We start from the raw sequence: 27,629 nt of genomic DNA on the forward strand, positions 1-27,629 counted from the left end.
TAAGTGATCTTTTTATAGTAGAAAAAAATATGCCATTACATGTATATGCTACAAAAATAGGTCCACTGGGAATGAAATACAAATAATAATGAATTAATGACACTTACTCCATCTGATGAGATACTGTTATGCAGTTATTATGTTTGTAGTTTTGGAAAGACCATCACATGTAATGTTTTCGTATACAATGTGACGGTTGTATAATGTGTGAAATATGTTTCACAATGAAATAATTGACGTGAAACACAGGAAGATGCCTTTGAATAATACAGCGAGGAATGTTAATCACTGACGAACATGACTAATCAGCATGGTAAAAACCACAAGAGCACTTTCATTTCCTTGTTAACCTTTGAGACCAGAGTGTTCACAGTTCAGTTAAAATGTAAAGGTCCAGTGTTTAATATTTAAGAGAATCTATTGGCAGTAAGAAATTGAATATAATATTCATAGGTAGGTAGGTTTTAATTAGTTTATTATCACCGGAATAAAGGAATAGTTATGTTTTTATATCCTTTTAAATCTACATATCTAATCACCATGTTTCTACAGTAGAAACAAAAAAGTTTTCACGACCACCGTAGTTTCTCCTATATGTTTGCTAGGGGAGGATGAAACGAGGGAGTTCTGATCTGATCCGAACCTAAACTGGACCTTAAAACAAACTTTGAAAATAATTAAAATATGAAATTGTAAATTACATTTTGAAAAGAAATGAAAGTATAAAATGTGAGTCACTTTGACCCTGTTCTGGGTGTTGCCATTTAATGAAGGGCTGAATGAGACTGTGACTGTCATGACGATGGAATCTGAATACATCGTTATTTACAAACCAACAATCAATCAGACTGCTCACATCAGTCAGAAACATGGAGGAAGACAGGAGCTTGCCCAAGTGAGTGGAATCTTTTTAACTGAACAACTGATGCATCTCTATTATTTTATTTTATATAGCTGTTATTATTAATATAAATCATTTATTTATTAGGTAATAATCAAAGGAAGATTATTATCAATCATGCAGGGATGGGATATTTTTATAAATTGATTGCTTTATCGGAAGAAAAGCTTTCTTGAAAAACAAGAAAATAGATTGTTATTATTTGTATGTATTATTCAGTTGTTCTTTCTTTTAAAGTGTTCAAATCAATTCAAGAAGATTTGTGTTTTTTAGCTGAAGATCTTCTGGTTTTGATAAAATTGTTTACAAGATTTACAAATATATGAGCACCTGTTAATTTCTACCTGATTCAGTCCAGCTACAGTACCTTTGTGAGGCTTATAATGTTCAATTTATGTTGACACTGTGTCAGAGTAACAATTCAGTCATTTTCTATAGCATCTATAATACATTTTTACACACTTATTTTTAAAAAAAAGCAACGTACTCATTGTTTCCTTATGCTGTGATGTATTCTGTAAGCTTCTATAGATCTAGACATCATTTTGTTGTATTGGATTTGTTTAAAGTTGTTTTATTCATGATAAATATGTATAAAGCTAAACATTTGTGTACATTTTGTTTATTTTCTACCTGTTTTTAAACCTAAATGTATGTTATCAGTTTAATATATCCACACCTGCCTTTCACTGTACCTGCCAATATGTAATCTAATACGTATTCAATTTACAATCCTCCAACTCTTTACCCAACAAGTTATTTTCCTAGAAACATGCCACCACTTCTCTCCACGTCCTACTTTACTAACAACCTTCCTATCAACCTCCTTTCCTTCCTGCCTTCTTGCAGATCTCTCTCTCTCTCTCTCTATGTCCCACCAATATAATTTTCTACCTGCAGTCACCATCAGAGTTTGACATTTGATGTCTTTAACCAGGAGGCCGTGGGACACCTGCCGAGAGATCCCTGTCATTGAAGATGAACAGACGCCATGGAAACTGATCAAACTACTGAAGGCTATCAGTCTCTGTGTAGTTGCTGTGACTGTGTTTGGATTGGCTCTATGTAGCAAGGTTTGTTTCTATATACATACATCGACCTATACTGTGTCAAAAAACATTTTCACTTACCAAAATCAACCACTAGTCTTGTATGGGAACTACAATTTCAATTGAATGTATATCTGGTGAGCACTTCCACTTTTACAGGGGCTGTATAAGGGATAATGAAAGTGCCCATTAACAGGAAGAACAACAAACAACAAACAGTTGAACAAACAGTAAATATAATTTTACAGTATGTTTAAAAACAAGACTAGTCAGCAGTATTCATCCAGGTATATCAAAGTATATAAAGTAAGTAAAGTGGTAAAAGTTAACTGAGTTAACTCAAATATAACATCTGAAATCTTTAAGAGGTATTGAGGACAAAGTTTCCCTCCCTTTCTCATTCTGTGAAGCACTTTTATCTTCCTGTCTTGCCTCAACTTTGTTCTCTGTTCCAGGCTTCGTTCCTCCTCCTCATCACCTTGTCCAATGAAGGCACCAAGACCCTCCCGGCTGAGCAGAAACCTGTCGCTCTGCTGTGTATCGGCTGCTCTCTCATCGCGTCCAGTGTGCTTCTCTTGCAAAAGAGCATCTGGAAGGCGTGTTATAAATCCTCAAAGGTGCCGGTCAAAACAACGATGGCTTTGGTGAGAAACCTAATAAGATTTCTTAACTCTCACCTTTTTGATTGATACCTTGAAGAATGTTTATGCCAGTGACTGTCGCTGCTCTATTTTCACTAATTCTAAAATCTTCTATATGTCATAGAAAATGTTTTCGAACTCATCAAGCTAAACCTAATTTGATATGGTGGGCCAACCAATACCAAGAGTCAGACATGGGCATATAAGGCACAGTTACCTGAAATATTATCTTTAAAATATATTTTTAGTTAAATGCTGAATTCTAAAAGGCCTCTTCACTTTCAGTACACTTACCAGGAACTCTTCTATGAAAATCTTGTCACTGGTAGAAAACTGGAATGTGTTGTTCTTCACCTATGCTAGCTCCTATAGTAGTAGTGTAAATACACCTCCCAATGTCCTACGAGCTCCCTAGCTAAGAGCAAAGGTTTGTGTTGCAACAATCCCCTGATACTTGTAAAGCTGAACTGATGCTTGAAGAGGAAATCTCTCATAAGATGGTGAGAGATTTGTGTTCAATGTATTATAAATGTTCTACTTCTCTTCTGCAGGTTCTGTTCTTTGAGTTCATCGTGTCTCTGGGTGCAGCGATTCTCACAATCGTAGCAATGCCACACTTGGACATCGTGACCAACGTGACGATACTGAATGGTGTAGCCGTCCTCTCTGCGCTCCTACAGGTGGTCACTCAGTGCACTGCCAAAGAAAGGAACCGCTTCCTGGCGCCATCCATCACTGCCTTTATCCTGATTTTGCTCGGTTACGTCCTGTTCCTCGTCTTATACATTATGAAGGATCCTACTGGTATCAAGAGGGGCATTTGGGTGGGTCTGGCTGTTGGTGGGGCTTTCTTGGTGTCTTTCAATTGGTGGGAGAACTACTTGAGACTCATCAGCGAGAACAGCAGCTCTGTCTTTCTCAAAGAGTTGTGTAAAGATGTGAGAAGGAGCCAAAACATGCTGCACATCCTCTCAAGCCTGCTCAGGATCGTGGTGACCGCCTGTGTGCTCGGAGCCTACGTCCCTCTGGCCAAAATGGACTGGGACATAGTGACCTCCATCCCGAGGCGTGAGACAAGAATTATAGCCATCATCATTGGGGTCCAGCTGGTCTCCTCTGCACTCTGCCACTGGTTTGCTGTGGCCGCCTGCAAGATGCACGCCCTGCGACGGTGCTTCATCCTGCCTTTGTACCTGGCCTCTCTGGCTGTCATGGCTCTGCTCATCATCCCTGTTATCGTTTACTATCAGGACTACAGAATAAGTCTGAACGGGACTGAAAGCATCAACTTCACAGGCTACTGCAATGTAGTTGTGGATGGAAGAAACCAAAGCTTGAACGGCAGTGTGTTCCCACATCTGGTTCTGGATGTTACACACACTCTGTGCTTCCTGGACATGTCCAAGATAACTGACATTGGCATGCTGACAGGTAATAAAATAGGTTACAATGCTATTTGACACAAGATATATACCATACACAGATGGAAAATAATTTACCTTAGGTATGTGTTTTTTTTTCAAAATAGAGTCACCAGACTAAAACACAAAGTTATAATAGCTATAGAGTATGAATGTTCTCAGGGCCACACTGTTCTACATACCTGCCAGTCATGATACCCAGGTCTGTGAAGGAGCCATTTCTTTAAAGAAAGATCTCATGGAAATGACCAAAAACTACTACCATGTAACTAGTATAACTAGTGTTACCAGTTAACCTTGCATTTTTCTGGATACGCTGAAAAACCTCATCATAAAGTAGAGATGTAGGTACTTTGCAGTATCTAAAGTTGGTGTTTGTTAATTGTCCATCAGGTTCAGCAGTGTCCTGGTGGATCGGCCTTGTGTTGGCAACCCTCCATTTGTGGTACCTCAACATGTATCGTATCCAAAGGACCCAAGACCTGTTCATCAGGAGGCTGTATGAAGGAGCCTTTATTGAGCAGTCGCTGCTCCTCAACACCAGATTCGAAATCCAGACAAAAGACAAAATTAAGAAGTAAGTGTATGTGTAGGAATCTTCCTCTATTTCGTCCTCAAAGAATCATCTAAAGCAAGATTGTTCATTCTTCAAGGTGTGTCTTGGGTTTTTAGGCTGGTTATTTTAGGCTGTCAATACTGTTTCTTTTGCAAACTGTTTAAAAAATGTTACTCCCATTTGCAAAATCTTGTCATGTCAAGATTTAGGACATTTGAAACAGCGATGGTGTACCTGTGCGCGACCATGTGGCACGAGACCTACGATGAGATGTTGAACATCATTATCTCAATATTTAGGTGAGTTACACAAACCCATTCCTCTAATTTATCTCTGAACATAAAGACAGCTACAGATAGAATAAATCAGATTCTTGCTTAAACAGCCAAGATAATTTGAGCCTTTCAATTCAGTTGAAACCAGTAGTAGAAATAGTTGCTTAATTTGAGTGCAAAAACAGGAGTTATTATCATCAACCATCTGGTCAGTTAAGTTTGTTACTGTCACATGATTTTATTTTCCAACAGTTTGTGTCCAGTTTAGCAGTATGTTATCCCCAAAATGTACTTTATCACAGTTCCTCTTTGTGTTTCTCTGAACACTGCAGACTGGACAAGTACAGACCAAAGAACGACCCAAAGTTCAACGATTTCACCTTCGAAGCCCATATCTACTTTGATGATGCATTCAAACATGTCGAGGGCAGTCAGAGGCCCCACCTCAACAACTTTGCAAAGAACCTTGTGGAAATCCTAACAGAAGTTTATGGGTAAGAATCAGGCATTTAAGTGTTAAGTGTCCAGTTCTGACCTGACAGTAGCATTTGGCACACCACCTTCAGGAAGTACAAGCAACTATCAAAGGATTCTCTCATTTTATGTCAACAGCATCTTCACAAACATTGATGAGAAGTTCTTTAAGAAGCAGCAGCAGATCCCTGATCAGAAGGTCATAAATACACCGTACGGAGGTCGACTTGTGGTCATCATGCCTCATGGGAACAATATTGTGGTTCACTTCAAGGACAAAGAACTCATTCGACACAAGAAGAGATGGTCTCAGGTAGGAAAATAATTACTTTTAGACCCCAGAAGATATAATTATATGTGTCACATTTAACTTTATATTTAGAATGTGGGGTTTTCATAATGTTCTAAGACTTTTCATTTGTCTATTTTAAACTCAACAACGCTTGAACACTTGAAGCCCGAGAAATATCAATTTTGTTATTTCTTATTCCCCAGGTCATGTATCTTTACTATCTTCTGGGCTGGAAACTCATGACCAAATATTTCGCACGCTGGCAGAAGGGAGATGACGAAAAAGAGCTGAAAGCTGACCTCCAGGTGACATAAGAGAAACATATTAATGTGGATTCTTTTGATGAGCCTGAACCCATATCCACAGTATTTTAAAATAAAACCTAAATGTAAAACAAATCAAACTGTGTCTGTCTGTTTCGCCAGAGAGAGAAGCACAACACCTACCTCCTGGCTTTAGATGGGGACACAGACTTCCAGCCAGCTGCTGTGATGCTGCTCATTGATCGTCTGAGAATGTACCCACGTGTTGGTGCAGCATGTGGCCGGATTCATCCCACTGGATCAGGTTGGCATATTGTCCAATTGAGTAAATGGAAAAAACAAACAAAATGCAACATTAAACAACTGTCCAATCATATGAACAGATCACTCTAAGATCAACCATTGACAGCACTGGACAGATATTTGTGTTGAGGTTTACAATACCTGTTGTTTCCTCTACAGGTCCTGCAGTGTGGTTCCAGAAGTTCGAGTACGCTATCAGTCACTGGCTGCAGAAGACGGCGGAGCACGTGATCGGCTGCGTGCTGTGCAGCCCCGGCTGCTTCAGTCTGTTCAGAGCAGAGGCGCTGATGGACGACAACGTGATGAAGAGATACTCCACCAAGTCCATGGAGGCGAGCCACTACATCCAGTACGACCAAGGTAACAGCAACATTAAGTCTTGGTGATAGCGCTCCCAATCGGTCCCTCCGTCCTCCTCCTGTCACATATACATTTTATGTTCCCTGCAGGTGAGGACCGCTGGCTGTGCACTCTGCTGTTGAAGCAGGGATGGAGAGTGGAATACAACGCAGCCTCTGATGCTTACACCAATGCCCCAGAGGACTTCAAAGAACTCTACAACCAGGTGAGTGCTGCAGCAGATCAGACCCTTTCCGCTAATATTATGATGGCCTTGACATACTCACAAAGATTTGACAAGCTGCTGTTGCTTGGAATATTCAGAATCTGCATTTTAGAATCATCTTTGAATGTGGACCTTATTGCTTACAAGTCATAAAACCATATCAGTCATAATAAAGATTCTTTGCCATCTTCAGCGTCGGCGATGGGGACCGTCCACAATGGCCAATGTGGTAGATCTGCTGGGCTCTACCAATATTATTTCCAAAAGAAACAATTCAATTTCGAAACCCTTCATGTTGTACCAGTTGTTTACCATCACATCAGCCATCCTGGCCCCCGCCACCATTTGCCTTTTGATTGCAGGTGGGTGTTTTGTGTTTCAGAGTATAATCGCACATACAATGTTTTGAGATCAACTGGACTTATGATTGTCCTACCAATGTAGTAACACTCAGTCCTGTGTATGTGCCTCCTCTGTTGTGATCTCCAGGTAGTTTGTCCTTCGTCTTAAACATGAATGGCAGTGCTGCCCTGGTCCTGGCTGTGATACCTCCTGTCATCTACCTGGGTCTTTGCTTCAAACTCAAGGCAGATACTCAGATCACAATTGCAGCAATCTTGAGTGTCATATATGCATTCCTCATGTTGGTGGTGTCGATGTCCATTATTGGTACGTTATATTCAAACAGGTATCACTTTATTCAGACATGTGTGTTACTTAATTTGCGCTTGGTAAACTCTTTTTAGAAGAGCTGCTCAAAGCTGCTTTAATGCTAAAAACTCTCCATGTTTATGTCTTTTTTCAGGCTCAATGGTGAAGGACAGAACCATCCTGACGCCCAGCAGCATTTTTGTCCTCTCTATGGCCATGATTTACACCATCACTGCCATAATGCATCCTCAGGAAATCCAGCTAGTGTTCCACGGCTTTCTCTACATCCTCTGTATCCCCAGCGCCTACCTCCTTCTCACCATCTACTCCATGGTTAACATGAACAACGTGTCCTGGGGCACTCGAGAGTCGAAACCTGCTGCCGGAGCTTCCAAGCCTAAAGCCAACATAACACAACAAACAGCCCAAAAAGGTAGATATCAGGCTGAAATGAGTTTATTGTCATGTCACCTGCAGTACAACACTAGACCAGTGTTGACTAAACTGAAGCTAATCTTTACCCTTGCAGCCAAAAGCACCTTCCGCCGGTTGTTTTCATGCCTCAAATGTTGCAAGAAATCCAGCCAGAGATCTGGAGAAGAGCAGGTCATTGTCAGCCAGGAAAACCTGATCCAACAGTCTGAACCCCAGCCACAAAACACTATTGTGGAGGACATAAGGATCCAAGAGGAAGAACAGAAGTAAGTTCTGATCATCAATTCAATTTCAGTATTTCAACGTGTTTGATGATATTAATCATTTTTCTGATTGTGTTTCAGTCAAGTGCAGCCTGTTTTCAACTCTCCTGTCCAATGTAAGTCCAATCACTTTGCAAGAATAATTCCAGTGTACTTGCAAATGTGACGTTATCTAATAGCCCCCTGTCTTGCTTCTTTCTCCAGGTTGGATCACACAACTACAAAATGCGTCCACTGACATGAAACTGCAGGAGGACTCACTTGACAAGGTGTGTATGTCTTGTTTTATCAGGTTAGCAGGGTGTATTCCTGTTGTAGTTCATCAAAATAATGCTCACACAACAACTGATCTTAACATTACATTGGGGCATTTGCAATAGTTATTTTTTGCCATTTGCTGCTTCTCAACATGCCTAACTACTAACAATAAATACTAACCCTCATTTATGATTATTACAAATAGGACACTTGTTGTATACTTCACAAATATTGTGTTACCTGTGGGGTTTACTGAGTGAACAGAGTGATGGTGAATTTTGGAATACACCACTAAAAGTATACATAATAGCTTCAATGTGAAGTACATTTACAGAATAATTAATTGAAATGGTTTCCCTGCAGGAGGAGGAGGACTTCTGGAGAGAACTTCAGGACAAGTATCTACAACCTCTGTCAGATGACAAAGAAAAACAGAAAAAGATTGCCAGTGACCTGAGAGACCTGAGAAACAAGGTAGGTGTAGGGAGCTGAACTATATTTCATATTTAGAAGGAAACCACTGCGCAGTTCATTTTAAATTAATCCGATTTTTCTAATTACACACAGATAAACTTCGCTTTCTTCATCATGAATGCCCTGTGGCTGGTGGCGACATTTACCCTCCAGCTTTCCGAGGCCTCCATCTCCATCAAGCTCCCCAAGGTCAACCTCGAACTTGAGTACACCGGAGAAGACGTACAAATTGATCCCATTGGCTTCATGTTCATTCTGGGATTTGCTATATCAGTTTTGATCCAGTTTGTTGCCATGCTGTACCACAGGTGACCACTTAACATCAAATGACTCAACAGAAATGTGCTTTTATTGATGTTAATGTATTCGTTGTCCTTTTCATAAAACTAACTTCCTTGTTCTTTCATGTTCATCTAGAATCTACACTTTGATACATTATGTAGCTTTTCTGGAAACAGAGCCGAAAGAGCAGAAATCTGAAAAAGAACAATTAAACGTCACTTCACACAAAAAGGTATTTACCACTATTACTTTACTACTTTACTACTAGTGTTGTAGTGTAGTGTATTTGCTTGTTTTTCTACTGATACTATTCTACAATTACTGTCGTAACAACTTGCAATGATACTAGTTTATTGTTATTTATAGTGCTAAATGACACAAAACTTTGTGTTTTTCTGTACCATTCAGTTTGTTAATGAAGAGATTCTGTGTAAAACAAGCCATAGCGGTAATGGATAGATTCACAGTTTTTCAACTTAGGCCTCACAATCATATCAACGCACAGTGCAATGTCACCAGTAGTAATCTTAGCAGATAAACCCACCATTCATAATCATGCCCTAGATGAGACATGAACAATTTCCATAAAGAACAACAAGAGTAGGACCAACCTCACTCTAATTACTCATGCTAAGACGCAAATAACATTAAATTGCCCTGCAAATACTTTTCTTTAATTACTGAAACTATTAGAGACTGACATCAACCTGCTACTGTGGTTACATGAGAACAAGTAGTGACCGTTTGGTTCAGTCACCTGCCAGTGTTCCAGGTGTGGTGGGATTTATGTGCACTGATGTTCCCTCTCTCTCTTCCCAGATCCGCTCTGTGTCTCAAGCCAGCACCACTTCCACCCTCCAGGTTGAGTCTGACCCTGAGGACAGTGATGATGAGTTTAGCCTTTCCACGACATTGTACCACAGAAGCAATAATGGAGGGACTATGGTGTAAACACAGACCGTCCACAACCAACACTTTTTAGCACTTTGAAACATACTGTATGTGTTATTTGAACAAAGCAAATCTTTATTATGTGGATTATTTATGTTATGTTTACATTAAGTTCAGTGCAATTTATTTATAAAAATCTTGCTTTGAAGGAACTCAGGGACAGAAAAACACAACCTTTAAAAACTGTTGTTGTGTTCAAAAGAGGGTAATATCAGGTCAGTAACTTTAACAATGTTAATGCTATTAATGAAGGATCTTAAGTTAAACTGTAAATCTTAGTTTTCTTTGACTTTGCTTCTTCTGTGCTTAATGAAACTGTAATGTGAAGTTGGATAAATTAAGTTTAATAACAAAATGGGCAATGTGAAGAGAAATGACACTATCATCTACATCTACTGTCACAGAGAAACTCATGAAGTTCTTTTAATGGTGAAGAAATCCAGTCTGAGGTTTGGTGAATCATTAACTGAATCCTGAAGATCAGGGAAGTCTTAAATCTTGGATCGTTTAAGATAAATGTCAAACAGGTTAGTTGATAAGCTGTTTTTAGAGAATTAAATACTGCACCGCACTGATCAGGACAGCACACACCGTATTATAGTTTCTGCTGTGATTGCTGGACGTCTTTATCAAGTGTATTTATATGCACATGCACAAGGTGACCCTTTTTTAACCTTTTTTCTGGAATTGTATCTTTAATTCACAAGATATTAGAAGAAATGTTTTATATTCTTTGTATTGCTCTTATAATCAATTGCTTGTAATAATGGTAAAAATGCTTTGATGCTGCACGAACTCCTCTTAGAGTTCTTCTCTGATGGGTAAAAAAGAAGCTACTGGTGACATAATGCATATCATAAGAATCACACGGGCCAAGAAGTATTGCCAAATATCAAATAATAATCTTTATTTATATTTATTTTTGAATGAAGGATAAAAAAAAGTGAATCTATCTAAAGTAAAGTGCTGTGCTGCTGTCTATGCTGTGTTATATTACTTTTGGAGTTGAGTTGTTGATGATTTCTATGTTTTGTGTTGTGTTCCTGTTTCCCAATAAAGCTTTTTCTGATGAAGTTTTTAAATACGTCTTTAGATATGAATATTTTTAGGTGACTTGGCAGTTGCACACAAAACCACCACTCATTTAAGTAATATCACCATGCTCCATGAGACACTAGGGTTGGTGGTTGGTGCCACCCTTGTATGTTTTGGAGTATTTTTCTTTGTGTTTTGTTCAGTAGCAGTAGTTAGATTACTTTTGTTATATTATTTTCATCATTATTTGGCACAACCTCCCTATCCAATCCTCCCCACACCTTTGTGAATGTTTGCCTTGAAAAATAAATTACTTTAACTGTCACAATTATTTTCGACAATTTCTTGTCATGCTTATGTTTTGTTTTTACTCAAAAGGGGGACGTAACACATCTGATACTGTAAATTAAATATATAAGAATGTTTCCACTTAGTCTACTGTATCCTGTATCTTTTAAACTGCGGCCTCTTTGATGTGTTTTATCAGATTAGAGTTGACTCTCTTTCTACTGGCTGTGCAACTTGTAAGACTGGAATAAGAGGAGAAATCTACCTGCACCCTTCAAGTTCAGCCACATCAGGGTGACCATTAGCTTTAATTATTCTAAAAAAAGCAACAGCAAGGACAAACATTTATGCAAGAGTACAGGTTGAGCTCCTGTACTCGTAGGTGTAAATGGCTATATGCATGAATATACACATAGTTGTGCAGTCATAATTCAGAAGGACACGCAGCACATAATTGCAATGTTTGATACATTTCATTTTAGTGCATGTGCAGTTTCATGTAGAATTTCACTACATCTGTATTCATTTTGAATATCAAATAAAACATAAACTTGGGGGAAAAACGTTTGCAGTTGAGGCTGCATGCATCCAAAAGATGAGGGTCAAGGGATGAATGTTGAGGGATGAGGGGATCAGGGTGGAGGGATAAAGGGTCGAGGGTTGAGGGATGGAGGGTTGAGGGATGAAGGGATGAGGGTCGAGGGATGGGGGATAGGGGTCGAGGATTGAGGACAGAAGGGGTTTTGGAAAGGAGGGTAAGGGATGAATGGATGGAGGAGAGGTGGGTCCGTTGGCAGATGGATGAATGGATGAAGGGGTTCATCGAGATGGTGAGAGGGAACCGAGTGGGTTGTGCGACTCTGAGTGGAGGAGCCGTCTCTTCGTACCTCTTGTAGAGAGCCCCAGTGGTTCCCGTATTTGGATAAGAGAGACGGGGGAAAAAAAAGGAAAGAAAGGGTTCAGGGGGGAGAGATGTAATAAAAGGAACACTAAACACTCCTTTGGAGAAATGATTGGGTGGTTAAGACGTAGAGCTGAGGTCCATTCATAATCCAAAGTTGAATCCAAAAAAATCTATGACCTGCGTACGAATAACAGAAAACAAATTCTTCAGTTTAATCAGTATTTTCTTTTTGCAATAAATAAACTGAAATATCTGATTTTCCTGTTCTCTTCTTTTCCTACACCTAACTCTAACTCCTGACCATGTGTGTCTGAAAGATGTAATACTATGAAGCAACCTTGCCATTAGAGCTGAAATCTTCTTGAATCTGTTGTTGCTCTGTTTGAACTGTCATGCCCACATTGTTTGGATGTTCTACTCCGTCAAACACTAAGAATTCAATCCAGTTCAATTTCAACGATGGGAAATTGAATGCATGTGCATCTAAAACACACAAAACTCCCTGACACCATACTTTAATAATCACCTGCACACTAATCAGACTGCCAGTTTGTGGGCAGCGTAGAGCAGAGTGGAACAGTGTTAATTGATCACTGCCATCTGGTGGTGATTCAACACACAGGTAAAAATAAAAAGAAGAAAGTGTTTTCTTGTTTTCGGCTTGAAATGTTTAATCTAATCAACAAGAAAACCAAAAAACAAAGTTTGTCGAGCATTTATGAAATAAAAAAAATGAAGGAAAATGACTGTTAATCAGAGATAACACCACTGAAAATTCAAGAACAGCTTCTTAATAGATCTTGCTTTTTATATCAACTACTGTTTCCGAGTGAGTATGTGTGCGTTTGTGTGTGTGTGTGTGTGTGTGTGCGTGTGAGTGTGTGAGTGTGCTCTTATAAAATGATCTCCCCTTTTGTCTTAAAGGTTTTGTAAGCGTCATGTATGAGACAACGCCTCAGTTGGTCGTTAGTTTACTTCTTGAGCTTTCCGTGGCTTACAGGTTTGTGTGGTTTGTAATGACTTTATAATGTATCCAAAAACCCTCTGTTATCAGATAACAGTTCATTAAAAACACAAGCACCCCCAAGTTTCTAGCATTCAGGGTACATAGCTAATACATGTTGTGTTATGTTATACATGGCTGTAGGGAATTACCATTTTTATTTTAAATATTGGTGCAATACAACGAAACAAAAGTGGATTAGATGGACAGAATATACAAACTGGCCAAAAACTTCATTTTAATTTGTCTGCCTCTCAAAGCTTCAAACATGGATGCTCTACTGTTGTAATGTAATGCAGGACTATTTGAAAATAAAAACATGATATCGTTGCATTGTAGATTTATGATGGATTATATATAGAAGTAGATTTTTGGTTCAGCATGACGAAGTTATGAATAAATATGACAGGTCGTCACAGAACAGAAACACACATATGTGGATTTTTTGGTGAAACTGAGCTCACAACAGCCTCATTACTTAATAAATGTATAAGAGTATGAATAACCTATGTATGTGTAAATATATGTGTGTGAGGGGGAAGATTAGATCATTTTGAACATTGCCTGCTGCATTCAGCTCGACATTTTGGTACATTTGCTTTCATTTTATGACATTTATTCTTGAGTACACCAGCAGCGGAGCTAGAGAAATATTCAAGGGGTGGCATGGAAACTGTAAGTGGTGGCAGAAATATATGCTGATTTAATAGCAAACAATCACATTCATCAATATTTGCTTGGAAAAGCTCCCAAATTAAGATATTTTAAGTCAAAAACATTACTGTGGCACACATACACCTTAAAGCATTGAATATAAATATCTAAAGGTGGAATTATACATCATTCAGTTGTTTTATTTCCAAATCTTTTTTTTGGAAATGCTAATATATATATATTTTTATATCTAAATCTAAATTAGTCTTCAATTTGACATCATTTGATGCCAGATTGGAGTGGCCAGGCATATTTTAGAGCTGGTAGCTGTGTGTATACATATAGTGGAGCTGAAGAACTGAACTTCACGATACACACACATATTTTGCAATCTCTTACATCTGCATGTCACTAGAGAGCAGCAACAGCACATAAGATTAATAATAATTAGATTGCACAATGACAGTCATATGCACAAGACTGACACCCACTCATGCTTGAAACCTGCACTGATACATTAACACACCTTCTATTCAAACAAACAGAAAGGGCCTTGGGTCGTGAGTTTAAACGAAAAGAAGTCTGTGTGTCAGAGAGAGAGTATTTAAAGCTTTTGTTTTGTGTATACCTGAATTGTAAACCTGAATTGAGAGCGAAGGCTTGCTGTGTGAACGTGGCCATTGAGGGTATTAGTTTAATTTTTGTCCCAGCAACAACAACCTCAGACAGATGGAGGAATCGACCAAACACTGACCTTAATGAATATGCAGAGAAACACTCCCAACTGCAACTAATACAGAAATTGTAACAATATGTCTGTTCACACTGGAAAACCCAACAAACTAAGTACAGATTGATAATGTAGGAAGTGGTACTGTCACCTCCCCCCGCCTCTTCAAGTGGATCCGTCCCTAATGTCAGAGGTCAAGCGAGAAGTAACCAAATGCAATCAGGACAGAGTCCGGGGTTGCGCTGTTGGATTAAAATGTGTCTGTTTGTCTATAAGTAAATCTAAAAGTATGTATTTGTGGCCTGTTTTTAAAGATATTGAGTAGTAGACTGAGAACCACAGACAAGGTGTGTGAAATGTAATTTAAACAAAAGCTATTATTATTCTTGATATTATTATTATCCAATTAGGAAGTTCTTAACTTGCATTGATATTGAAGTTATCAGATATTGTTTTTACAAAATCAAGATTTCATTTCATGATTCAGCAGATCTGTGGGTTCATTGTGTCTGTGTGACAAAATCACAGCCTGAAGTTCAGGTCTGTCCGCAATCCCCAAAGCATCTTTTAAATGATATTTAACAGTAGAAGAAGTACATATCTGGGTGTGTTCCCATTTTTGCTCCACTTTTCTGTAGTGCAGCAAGATTTACCATCTAATAAAAACAGATTTACATGCACAACATTGATATGTAAATCATATCTGTGCAAGTATGCATGGTGCAAACAAAGAGAAAAGATAATTCATTTATATTTTATTCAACATAATAGTCAAAAATAGCTCCTACAGGTTGTAAGAGCTTGATTCAGTGTGGGCTTTAAAGCAGACCAGGGCTCAACTGTGTCACAGTGCTGCAATGGATACTTTTAATTGCACAGTTTGGTCATACAATCCTCAAACTGTCCTGTTTTGTTTGATTGACCAATTGAGGCCAACCTCACACCTCCATGTGCTATGTCCTTTGGAGGATCCAAGACTGAGACTCTTTATAAAATAATTGATATTTATGCGAAATTCATCATTTGAAATTTGAGATTTCTCAAGTGAAATATTTCATTTTAAGTGTGAATAAACACCATGTCCCTTTGAATTTATCACACGTAACATTTAACAAATTAAATATTACAGTACATGTGACATTGTTGGTTTTTTATTTAAATCCCCAAGTTACACTTATTTGTTTTGTTTTTTTGTATAGATTCCAGCCACATCTTGTGAATTGCAGCATGTTTGAAAGCTTAAAGTCCAATATCCTGTGTGTTTTCTATGATTACATTAACCAGACGAGACAATAAAAGACTAAGTGATCTTTTTATAGTAGAAAAAAAATATGCCATTACATGTATATGCTACAAAAATAGGTCCACTGGGAATGAAATACAAATAATAATGAATTAATGACACTTACTCCATCTGATGAGATACTGTTATGCAGTTATTATGTTTGTAGTTTTTGGAAAGACCATCACATGTAATGTTTTCGTATACAATGTGACGGTTGTATAATGTGTGAAATATGTTTCACAATGAAATAATTGACGTGAAACACAGGAAGATGCCTTTGAATAATACAGCGAGGAATGTTAATCACTGACGAACATGACTAATCAGCATGGTAAAAACCACAAGAGCACTTTCATTTCCTTGTTAACCTTTGAGACCAGAGTGTTCACAGTTCAGTTAAAATGTAAAGGTCCAGTGTTTAATATTTAAGAGAATCTATTGGCAGTAAGAAATTGAATATAATATTCATAGGTAGGTAGGTTTTAATTAGTTTATTATCACCGGAATAAAGGAATAGTGTTTTTATATCCTTTTAAATCTACATATCTAATCACCATGTTTCTACAGTAGAAACAAAAAAAGTTTTTACGACCACCGTAGTTTCTCCTATATCTTTGCTAGGGGAGGATGAAACGAGGGAGTTCTGATCTGATCCGAACCTAAACTGGACCTTAAAACAAACTTTGAAAATAATTAAAATATGAAATTATAAATTACATTTTGAAAAGAAATGAAAGTATAAAATGTGAGTCACTTTGACCCTGTTCTGGGTGTTGCCATTTAATGAAGGGCTGAATGAGACTTTGACTGTCATGACGATGGAATCTGAATACATCGTTATTTACAAACCAACAATTAATCAGACTGCTCACATCAGTCAGAAACATGGAGGAAGACAGGAGCTTGCCCAAGTGAGTGGAATCTTTTTTAACTGAACAACTGATGCATCTCTATTATTTTATTTTATATAGCTGTTATTATTAATATAAATCAATTATTTATTAGGTAATAATCAAAGGAAGATTATTATCAATTATGCAGGGATGGGATATTTTTATAAATTGATTGCTTTATCGGAAGAAAAGCTTTCTTGAAAAACAAGAAAATAGATTGTTATTATTTGTATGTATTATTCAGTTGTTCTTTCTTTTAAAGTGTTCAAATCAATTCAAGAAGATTTGTGTTTTCTAGCTGAAGAATTTCTGGTTTTGATAAAATTGTTTACAAGATTTACAAATATATGAGCACCTGTTAATTTCTACCTGATTCAGTCCAGCTACAGTACCTTTGTGAGGCTTATAATGTTCAATTTATGTTGACACTGTGTCAGAGTAACAATTAAGTCATTTTCTATAGCATCTATAATACATTTTTACACACTTATTTTTTAAAAAAAAGCAACGTACTCATTGTTTCCTTATGCTGTGATGTATTCTGTAAGCTTCTATAGATCTAGACATCATTTTGTTGTATTGGATTTGTTTAAAGTTGTTTTATTCATGATAAATATGTATAAAGCTAAACATTTGTGTACATTTTGTTTATTTTCTACCTGTTTTTAAACCTAAATGTATGTTATCAGTTTAATATATCCACACCTGCCTTTCACTGTACCTGCCAATATGTAATCTAATACGTATTCAATTTACAATCCTCCAACTCTTTACCCAACAAGTTATTTTCCTAGAAACATGCCACCACTTCTCTCCACGTCCTACTTTACTAACAACCTTCCTATCAACCTCCTTTCCTTCCTGCCTTCTTGCAGATCTCTCTCTCTCTCTCTCTATGTCCCACCAATTTAATTTTCTACCTGCAGTCACCATCAGAGTTTGACATTTGTTGTCTTTAACCAGGAGGCCGTGGGACACCTGCCGAGAGATCCCCGTCATTGAAGATGAACAGACGCCATGGAAACTGATCAAACTACTGAAGGCTGTCAGTCTCTGTGTAGTTGCTGTGACTGTGTTTGGATTGGCTCTATGTAGCAAGGTTTGTTTCTATATACATACATCGACCTATACTGTGTCAAAAAACATTTTCACTTACCAAAATCATCCACTGGTCTTGTATGGGAACTATAATTTCAATAGAATGTATATCTGGTGAGCACTTCCACTTTTACAGGGGCTGTATAAGGGATAATGAAAGTGCCCATTAACAGTTGAACAACAAACAACAAACAGTTGAACAAACAGTAAATATAATTTTACAGTATGTTTAAAAACAAGACTAGTCAGCAGTATTCATCCAGGTATATCAAAGTATATAAAGTAAGTAAAGTGGTAAAAGTTAACTGAGTTAACTCAAATATAACATCTGTGAAGCACTTTTATCTTCCTGTCTTGCCTCAACTTTGTTCTCTGCTCCAGGCTTCGTTCCTCCCTCCTCATCACCTTGTCCAATGAAGGCACCAAGACCCTCCCGGCTGAGCAGAAACCTGTCGCTCTGCTGTGTATCGGCTGCTCTCTCATCGCGTCCAGTGTGCTTCTCTTGCAAAAGAGCATCTGGAAGGCGTGTTATAAATCCTCAAAGGTGCCGGTCAAAACAACGATGGCTTTGGTGAGAAACCTAATAAGATTTCTTAACTCTCACCTTTTTGATTGATACCTTGAAGAATGTTTATGCCAGTGACTGTCACTGCTCTATTTTCACTAATTCTAAAATCTTCTATATGTCATAGAAAATGTTTTCGAACTCATCAAGCTAAACCTAGTTTGATATGGTGGGCCAACCAATACCAAGAGTCAGACTTGGGCATATAAGGCACAGTTACCTGAAATATTATCTTTAAAATATATTTTTAGTTAAATGCTGAATTCTAAAAGGCCTCTTCACTTTCAGTACACTTACCAGGAACTCTTCTATGAAAATCTTGTCACTGGTAGAAAACTGGAATGTGTTGTTCTTCTCCTATGCTAGCTCCTATAGTAGTAGTGTAAATACACCTCCCAATGTCCTACGAGCTCCCTAGCTAAGAGCAAAGGTTTGTGTTGCAACAATCCCCTGATACTTGTAAAGCTGAACTGATGCTTAAAGAGGAAATCTCTCATAAGATGGTGAGAGATTTGTGTTCAATGTATTATAAATGTTCTACTTCTCTTCTGCAGGTTCTGTTCTTTGAGTTCATCGTGTCTCTGGGTGCAGCGATTCTCACAATCGTAGCAATGCCACACTTGGACATCGTGACCAACGTGACGATACTGAACGGTGTAGCCGTCCTCTCTGCGCTCCTACAGGTGGTCACTCAGTGCACTGCCAAAGAAAGGAACCGCTTCCTGGCACCATCCATCACTGCCTTTATCCTGATTTTGCTCGGTTACGTCCTGTTCCTCGTCTTATACATTATGAAGGATCCTACTGGTATCAAGAGGGGCATTTGGGTGGGTCTGGCTGTTGGTGGGGCTTTCTTGGTGTCTTTCAATTGGTGGGAGAACTACTTGAGACTCATCAGCGAGAACAGCAGCTCTGTCTTTCTCAAAGAGTTGTGTAAAGATGTGAGAAGGAGCCAAACGATGCTGCACATCCTCTCCAGCCTGCTCAGGATCGTGGTGACCGCCTGTGTGCTCGGAGCCTACGTCCCTCTGGCCAAAATGGACTGGGACATAGTGACCTCCATCCCGAGACGTGAGACAAGAATTATAGCCATCATCATTGGGGTCCAGCTGGTCTCCTCTGCACTCTGCCACTGGTTTGCTGTGGCCGCCTGCAAGATGCACGCCCTGCGACGGTGCTTCATCCTGCCTTTGTACCTGGCCTCTCTGGCTGTCATGGCTCTGCTCATCATCCCTGTTATCGTTTACTATCAGGACTACAGAATAAGTCTGAACGGGACTGAAAGCATCAACTTCACAGGCTACTGCAATGTAGTTGTGGATGGAAGAAACCAAAGCTTGAACGGCAGTGTGTTCCCACATCTGGTTCTGGATGTTACACACACTCTGTGCTTCCTGGACATGTCCAAGATAACTGACATTGGCATGCTGACAGGTAATAAAATAGGTTACAATGCTATTTGACACAAGATATATACCATACACAGATGGAAAATAATTTACCTTAGGTATGTGTTTTTTTTTTTCAAAATAGAGTCACCAGACTAAAACACATAGTTATAATAGTTATAGAGTATGAATGTTCTCAGGGCCACACTGTTCTACATACCTGCCAGTCACGGTACCCAGGTCTGTGAAGGAGCCATTTCTTTAAAGAAAGATCTCATGGAAATGACCAAAAACTACTACCATGTAACTAGTATAACTAGTGTTACCAGTTAACCTTGCATTTTTCTGGATACGCTGAAAAACCTCATCATAAAGTAGAGATGTAGGTACTTATGCAGTATCTAAAGTTGGTGTTTGTTAATTGTCCATCAGGTTCAGCAGTGTCCTGGTGGATCGGCCTTGTGTTGGCAACCCTCCATTTGTGGTACCTCAACATGTATCGTATCCAAAGGACCCAAGACCTGTTCATCAGGAGGCTGTATGAAGGAGCCTTTATTGAGCAGTCGCTGCTCCTCAACACCAGATTCGAAATCCAGACAAAAGACAAAATTAAGAAGTAAGTGTATGTGTAGGAATCTTCCTCTATTTCGTCCTCAAAGAATCATCTAAAGCAAGATTGTTGATTCTTCAAGGTGTGTTTTGGCTTTTTAGGCTGGTTATTTTAGGCTGTCAACACTGTTTCTTTTGCAAACTGTTTAAAAAATGTTACTCCCATTTGCAAAATCTTGTCATGTCAAGATTTAGGACATTTGAAACAGCGATGGTGTACCTGTGCGCGACCATGTGGCACGAGACCTACGATGAGATGTTGAACATCATTATCTCAATATTTAGGTGAGTTACACAAACCCATTCCTCTAATTTATCTCTGAACATAAAGACAGCTACAGATAGAATAAATCAGATTCTTGCTTAAACAGCCAAGATAATTTGAGCCTTTCAATTCAGTTAAAACCAGTAGTAGAAATAGTTGCTTAATTTGAGTGCAAAAACAGGAGTTATTATCATCAACCATCTGGTCAGTTAAGTTTGTTACTGTCACATGATTTTATTTTCCAACAGTTTGTGTCCAGTTTAGCAGTATGTTATCCCCAAAATGTACTTTATCACAGTTCCTCTTTGTGTTTCTCTGAACACTGCAGACTGGACAAGTACAGACCAAAGAATGACCCAAAGTTCAACGATTTCACCTTCGAAGCCCATATCTACTTTGATGATGCATTCAAACATGTCGAGGGCAGTCAGAGGCCCCACCTCAACAACTTTGCAAAGAACCTCGTGGAAATCCTAACAGAAGTTTATGGGTAAGAATCAGGCATTTAAGTGTTAAGTGTCCAGTTCTGACCTGACAGTAGCATTTGGCACACCACCTTCAGGAAGTACAAGCAACTATCAAAGGATTCTCTCATTTTATGTCAACAGCATCTTCACAAACATTGATGAGAAGTTCTTTAAGAAGCAGCAGGAGATCCCTGATCAGAAGGTCATAAATACACCGTACGGAGGTCGACTTGTGGTCATCATGCCTCATGGGAACAATATTGTGGTTCACTTCAAGGACAAAGAACTCATTCGACACAAGAAGAGATGGTCTCAGGTAGGAAAATAATTACTTTTAGACCCCAGAAGATATAATTATATGTGTCACATTTAACTTTATATTTAGAATGTGGGGTTTTCATAATGTTCTAAGACTTTTCATTTGTCTATTTTAAACTCAACAACGCTTGAACACTTGAAGCCCGAGAAATATCAATTTTGTTATTTCTTATTCCCCAGGTCATGTATCTTTACTATCTTCTGGGCTGGAAACTCATGACCAAATATTTTGAACGCTGGCAGAAGGGAGATGACGAAAAAGAGCTGAAAGCTGACCTCCAGGTGACATAAGAGAAACATATTAATGTGGATTCTTTTGATGAGCCTGAACCCATATCCACAGTATTTTAAAATAAAACCTAAATGTAAAACAAATCAAACTGTGTCTGTCTGTTTCGCCAGAGAGAGAAGCACAACACCTACCTCCTGGCTTTAGATGGGGACACAGACTTCCAGCCAGCTGCTGTGATGCTGCTCATTGATCGTCTGAGAATGTACCCACGTGTTGGTGCAGCATGTGGCCGGATTCATCCCACTGGATCAGGTTGGCATATTGTCCAATTGAGTAAATGGAAAAAACAAACAAAATGCAACTGTCCAATCATATGAACAGATCACTCTAAGATCCACCATTGACAGCACTGGACAGATATTTGTGTTGAGGTTTACAATACCTGTTGTTTCCTCTACAGGTCCTGCAGTGTGGTTCCAGAAGTTCGAGTACGCTATCAGTCACTGGCTGCAGAAGACGGCGGAGCACGTGATCGGCTGCGTGCTGTGCAGCCCCGGCTGCTTCAGTCTGTTCAGAGCAGAGGCGCTGATGGACGACAACGTGATGAAGAGATACTCCACCAAGTCCATGGAGGCGAGCCACTACATCCAGTACGACCAAGGTAACAGCAACATTAAGTCTTGGTGATAGCGCTCCCAATCGGTCCCTCCGTCCTCCTCCTGTCACATATACATTTTATGTTCCCTGCAGGTGAGGACCGCTGGCTGTGCACTCTGCTGTTGAAGCAGGGATGGAGAGTGGAATACAACGCAGCCTCTGATGCTTACACCAATGCCCCGGAGGACTTCAAAGAACTCTACAACCAGGTGAGTGCTGCAGCAGATCAGACCCTTTCCGCTAATATTATGATGGCCTTGACATACTCACAAAGATTTGACAAGCTGCTGTTGCTTGGAATATTCAGAATCTGCATTTTAGAATCATCTTTGAATGTGGACCTTATTGCTTACAAGTCATAAAACCATATCAGTCATAATAAAGATTCTTTGCCATCTTCAGCGTCGGCGATGGGGACCGTCCACAATGGCCAATGTGGTAGATCTGCTGGGCTCTACCAACATTATTTCCAAAAGAAACAATTCAATGTCGAAACCCTTCATGTTGTACCAGTTGTTTACCATCACATCATCCATCCTGGCCCCCGCCACCATTTGCCTTTTGATTGCAGGTTGGTGTTTTGTGTTTCAGAGTATAATCGCACATACAATGTTTTGAGATCAACTGGACTTATGATTGTCCTACCAATGTAGTAACACTCAGTCCTGTGTATGTGCCTCCTCTGTTGTGATCTCCAGGTAGTTTGTCCTTCGTCTTAAACATGAATGGCAGTGCTGCCCTGGTCCTGGCTGTGATACCTCCTGTCATCTACCTGGGTCTTTGCTTCAAACTCAAGGCAGATACTCAGATCACAATTGCAGCAATCTTGAGTGTCATATATGCATTCCTCATGTTGGTGGTGTCGATGTCCATTATTGGTACGTTATATTCAAACAGGTATCACTTTATTCAGACATGTGTGTTACTTAATTTGCGCTTGGTAAACTCTTTTTAGAAGAGCTGCTCAAAGCTGCTTTAATGCTAAAAACTCTCCATGCTTATGTCTTTTTCAGGCTCAATGGTGAAGGACAGAACCATCCTGACGCCCAGCAGCATTTTTGTCCTCTCTATGGCCATGATTTACACCATCACTGCCATAATGCATCCTCAGGAAATCCAGCTAGTGTTCCACGGCTTTCTCTACATCCTCTGTATCCCCAGCGCCTACCTCCTTCTCACCATCTACTCCATGGTTAACATGAACAACGTGTCCTGGGGCACTCGAGAGTCGAAACCTGCTGCCGGAGCTTCCAAGCCTAAAGCCAACATAACACAACAAACAGCCCAAAAAGGTAGATATCAGGCTGAAATGAGTTTATTGTCATGTCACCTGCAGTACAACACTAGACCAGTGTTGACTAAACTGAAGCTAATCTTTACCCTTGCAGCCAAAAGCACCTTCCGCCGGTTGTTTTCATGCCTCAAATGTTGCAAGAAATCCAGCCAGAGATCTGGAGAAGAGCAGGTCATTGTCAGCCAGGAAAACCTGATCCAACAGTCTGAACCCCAGCCACAAAACACTATTGTGGAGGACATAAGGATCCAAGAGGAAGAACAGAAGTAAGTTCTGATCATCAATTCAATTTCAGTATTTCAACGTGTTTGATGATATTAATCATTTTTCTGATTGTGTTTCAGTCAAGTGCAGCCTGTTTTCAACTCTCCTGTCCAATGTAAGTCCAATCACTTTGCAAGAATAATTCCAGTGTACTTGCAAATGTGACGTTATCTAATAGCCCCCTGTCTTGCTTCTTTCTCCAGGTTGGATCACACAACTACAAAATGCGTCCACTGACATGAAACTGCAGGAGGACTCACTTGACAAGGTGTGTATGTCTTGTTTTATCAGGTTAGCAGGGTGTATTCCTGTTGTAGTTCATCAAAATAATGCTCACACAACAACTAATCTTAACATTACATTGGGGCATTTGCAATAGTTATTTTTTGCCATTTGCTGCTTCTCAACATGCCTAACTACTAACAATAAATACTAACCCTCATTTATGATTATTACAAATAGGACACTTGTTGTATACTTCACAAATATTGTGTTACCTGTGGGGTTTACTGAGTGAACAGAGTGATGGTGAATTTTGGAATACACCACTAAAAGTATACATAATAGCTTCAATGTGAAGTACATTTACAGAATAATTAATTGAAATGGTTTCCCTGCAGGAGGAGGAGGACTTCTGGAGAGAACTTCAGGACAAGTATCTACAACCTCTGTCAGATGACAAAGAAAAACAGAAAAAGATTACCAGTGACCTGAGAGACCTGAGAAACAAGGTAGGTGTAGGGAGCTGAACTATATTTCATATTTAGAAGGAAACCACTGCGCAGTTCATTTTAAATTAATCCGATTTTTCTTATTACACACAGATAAACTTCGCTTTCTTCATCATGAATGCCCTGTGGCTGGTGGCGACATTTACCCTCCAGCTTTCCGAGGCCTCCATCTCCATCAAGCTCCCCAAGGTCAACCTCGAACTTGAGTACACCGGAGAAGACGTACAAATTGATCCCATTGGCTTCATGTTCATTCTGGGATTTGCTATATCAGTTTTGATCCAGTTTGTTGCCATGCTGTACCACAGGTGACCACTTAACATCAAATGACTCAACAGAAATGTGCTTTTATTGATGTTAATGTATTCGTTGTCCTTTTCATAAAACTAACTTCCTTGTTCTTTCATGTTCATCTAGAATCTACACTTTGATACATTATGTAGCTTTTCTGGAAACAGAGCCGAAAGAGCAGAAATCTGAAAAAGAACAATTAAACGTCACTTCACACAAAAAGGTATTTACCACTATTACTTTACTACTTTACTACTAGTGTTGTAGTGTAGTGTATTTGCTTGTTTTTCTACTGATACTATTCTACAATTACTGTCGTAACAACTTGCAATGATACTAGTTTATTGTTATTTATAGTGCTAAATGACACAAAACTTTGTGTTTTTCTGTACCATTCAGTTTGTTAATGAAGAGATTCTGTGTAAAACAAGCCATAGCGGTAATGGATAGATTCACAGTTTTTCAACTTAGGCCTCACAATCATATCAACGCACAGTGCAATGTCACCAGTAGTAATCTTAGCAGATAAACCCACCATTCATAATCATGCCCTAGATGAGACATGAACAATTTCCATAAAGAACAACAAGAGTAGGACCAACCTCACTCTAATTACTCATGCTAAGACGCAAATAACATTAAATTGCCCTGCAAATACTTTTCTTTAATTACTGAAACTATTAGAGACTGACATCAACCTGCTACTGTGGTTACATGAGAACAAGTAGTGACCATTTGGTTCAGTCACCTGCCAGTGTTCCAGGTGTGGTGGGATTTATGTGCACTAATGTTCCCTCTCTCTCTTCCCAGATCCGCTCTGTGTCTCAAGCCAGCACCACTTCCACCCTCCAGGTTGAGTCTGACCCTGAGGACAGTGATGATGAGTTTAGCCTTTCCACGACATTGTACCACAGAAGCAATAATGGAGGGACTATGGTGTAAACACAGACCGTCCACAACCAACACTTTTTAGCACTTTGAAACATACTGTATGTGTTATTTGAACAAAGCAAATCTTTATTATGTGGATTATTTATATTATGTTTACATTAAGTTCAGTGCAATTTATTTATAAAAATCTTGCTTTGAAGGAACTCAGGGACAGAAAAACACAACCTTTAAAAACTGTTGTTGTGTTCAAAAGAGGGTAATATCAGGTCAGTAACTTTAACAATGTTAATGCTATTAATGAAGGATCTTAAGTTAAACTGTAAATCTTAGTTTTCTTTGACTTTGCTTCTTCTGTGCTTAATGAAACTGTAATGTGAAGTTGGATAAATTAAGTTTAATAACAAAATGGGCAATGTGAAGAGAAATGACACTATCATCTACATCTACTGTCACAGAGAAACTCATGAAGTTCTTTTAATGGTGAAGAAATCCAGTCTGAGGTTTGGTGAATCATTAACTGAATCCTGAAGATCAGGGAAGTCTTAAATCTTGGATCGTTTAAGATAAATGTCAAACAGGTTAGTTGATAAGCTGTTTTTAGAGAATGAAATACTGCACCGCACTGATCAGGACAGCACACACCGTATTATAGTTTCTGCTGTGATTGCTGGACGTCTTTATCAAGTGTATTTATATGCACATGCACAAGGTGACCCTTTTTTAACCTTTTTTCTGGAATTGTATCTTTAATTCACAAGATATTAGAAGAAATGTTTTATATTCTTTGTATTGCTCTTATAATCAATTGCTTGTAATAATGGTAAAAATGCTTTGATGCTGCACGAACTCCTCTTAGAGTTCTTCTCTGATGGGTAAAAAAAGAAGCTACTGGTGACATAATGCATATCATAAGAATCACACGGGCCAAGAAGTATTGCCAAATATCAAATAATAATCTGTATTTATATTTATTTTTGAATGAAGGATAAAAAAAGTGAATCTATCTAAAGTAAAGTGCTGTGCTGCTGTCTATGCTGTGTTATATTACTTTTGGAGTTGAGTTGTTGATGATTTCTATGTTTTGTGTTGTGTTCCTGTTTCCCAATAAAGCTTTTTCTGATGAAGTTTTTAAATATGCTTTAGATATGAATATTTTTAGGTGACTTGGCAGTTGCACACAAAAGCACCACTCATTTAAGTAATATCACCATGCTCCATGAGACACTAGGGTTGGTGGTTGGTGCCACCCTTGTATGTTTTGGAGTATTTTTCTTTGTGTTTTGTTCAGTAGCAGTAGTTAGATTACTTTTGTTATATTATTTTCATCATTATTTGGCACAACCTCCCTATCCAATCCTCCCCACACCTTTGTGAATGTTTGCCTTGAAAAATAAATTACTTTAACTGTCACAATTATTTTCGACTTGGCAATTTCTTGTCATGCTTATGTTTTGTTTTTACTCAAAAGGGGGACGTAACACATCTGAAACTGTAAATTAAATATATAAGAATGTTTCCACTTAGTCTACTGTATCCTGTATCTTTTAAACTGCGGCCTCTTTGATGTGTTTTATCAGATTAGAGTTGACTCTCTTTCTACTGGCTGTGCAACTTGTAAGACTGGAATAAGAGGAGAAATCTACCTGCACCCTTCAAGTTCAGCCACATCAGGGTGACCATTAGCTTTAATTATTCTAAAAAAAAAGCAACAGC

At 38.7% G+C, this 27,629-nt stretch overlaps 2 protein-coding genes across 3 annotated transcripts in view; both read left to right on the forward strand.

Annotated features, from left to right (window-relative positions):
• Positions 1 to 783: 783 nt before the first annotated feature.
• On the forward strand, positions 784 to 27,040 carry LOC127357469 (chitin synthase chs-1-like). The gene is made up of 23 exons (XM_051389680.1): positions 784 to 895; positions 1,839 to 1,974; positions 2,406 to 2,594; positions 3,143 to 3,271; positions 19,193 to 19,943; positions 20,330 to 20,513; positions 20,696 to 20,791; positions 21,100 to 21,261; positions 21,380 to 21,554; positions 21,737 to 21,838; positions 21,959 to 22,100; positions 22,249 to 22,449; positions 22,539 to 22,654; positions 22,848 to 23,016; positions 23,144 to 23,323; positions 23,459 to 23,737; positions 23,834 to 24,005; positions 24,084 to 24,118; positions 24,207 to 24,271; positions 24,624 to 24,734; positions 24,828 to 25,042; positions 25,152 to 25,248; positions 25,836 to 27,040. Exons 1-23 carry the CDS (start codon positions 870 to 872, stop codon positions 25,965 to 25,967), a joined length of 3,864 nt encoding a protein of 1,287 aa, XP_051245640.1. The 5' UTR covers positions 784 to 869; the 3' UTR covers positions 25,968 to 27,040.
• The window catches only part of LOC127357471 (chitin synthase chs-2-like), a 28,368-nt gene continuing 17,580 nt past the window's right edge, over positions 16,842 to 27,629 (forward strand). The window contains exon 1 of one of the 2 annotated variants that reach the window (XM_051389683.1): positions 16,842 to 16,864. The gene's annotated coding sequence lies outside the window, so the exon portion shown is untranslated. Of the gene's footprint in view, positions 16,865 to 17,905; positions 17,946 to 27,629 lie in introns of those variants that run through there. The other variant, XM_051389682.1, reaches the window with a different exon arrangement.

The sequence above is a fragment of the Dicentrarchus labrax genome, unplaced genomic scaffold (assembly GCF_905237075.1).
Source record: "Dicentrarchus labrax unplaced genomic scaffold, dlabrax2021, whole genome shotgun sequence".
Taxonomy (NCBI): domain Eukaryota; kingdom Metazoa; phylum Chordata; class Actinopteri; family Moronidae; genus Dicentrarchus; species Dicentrarchus labrax.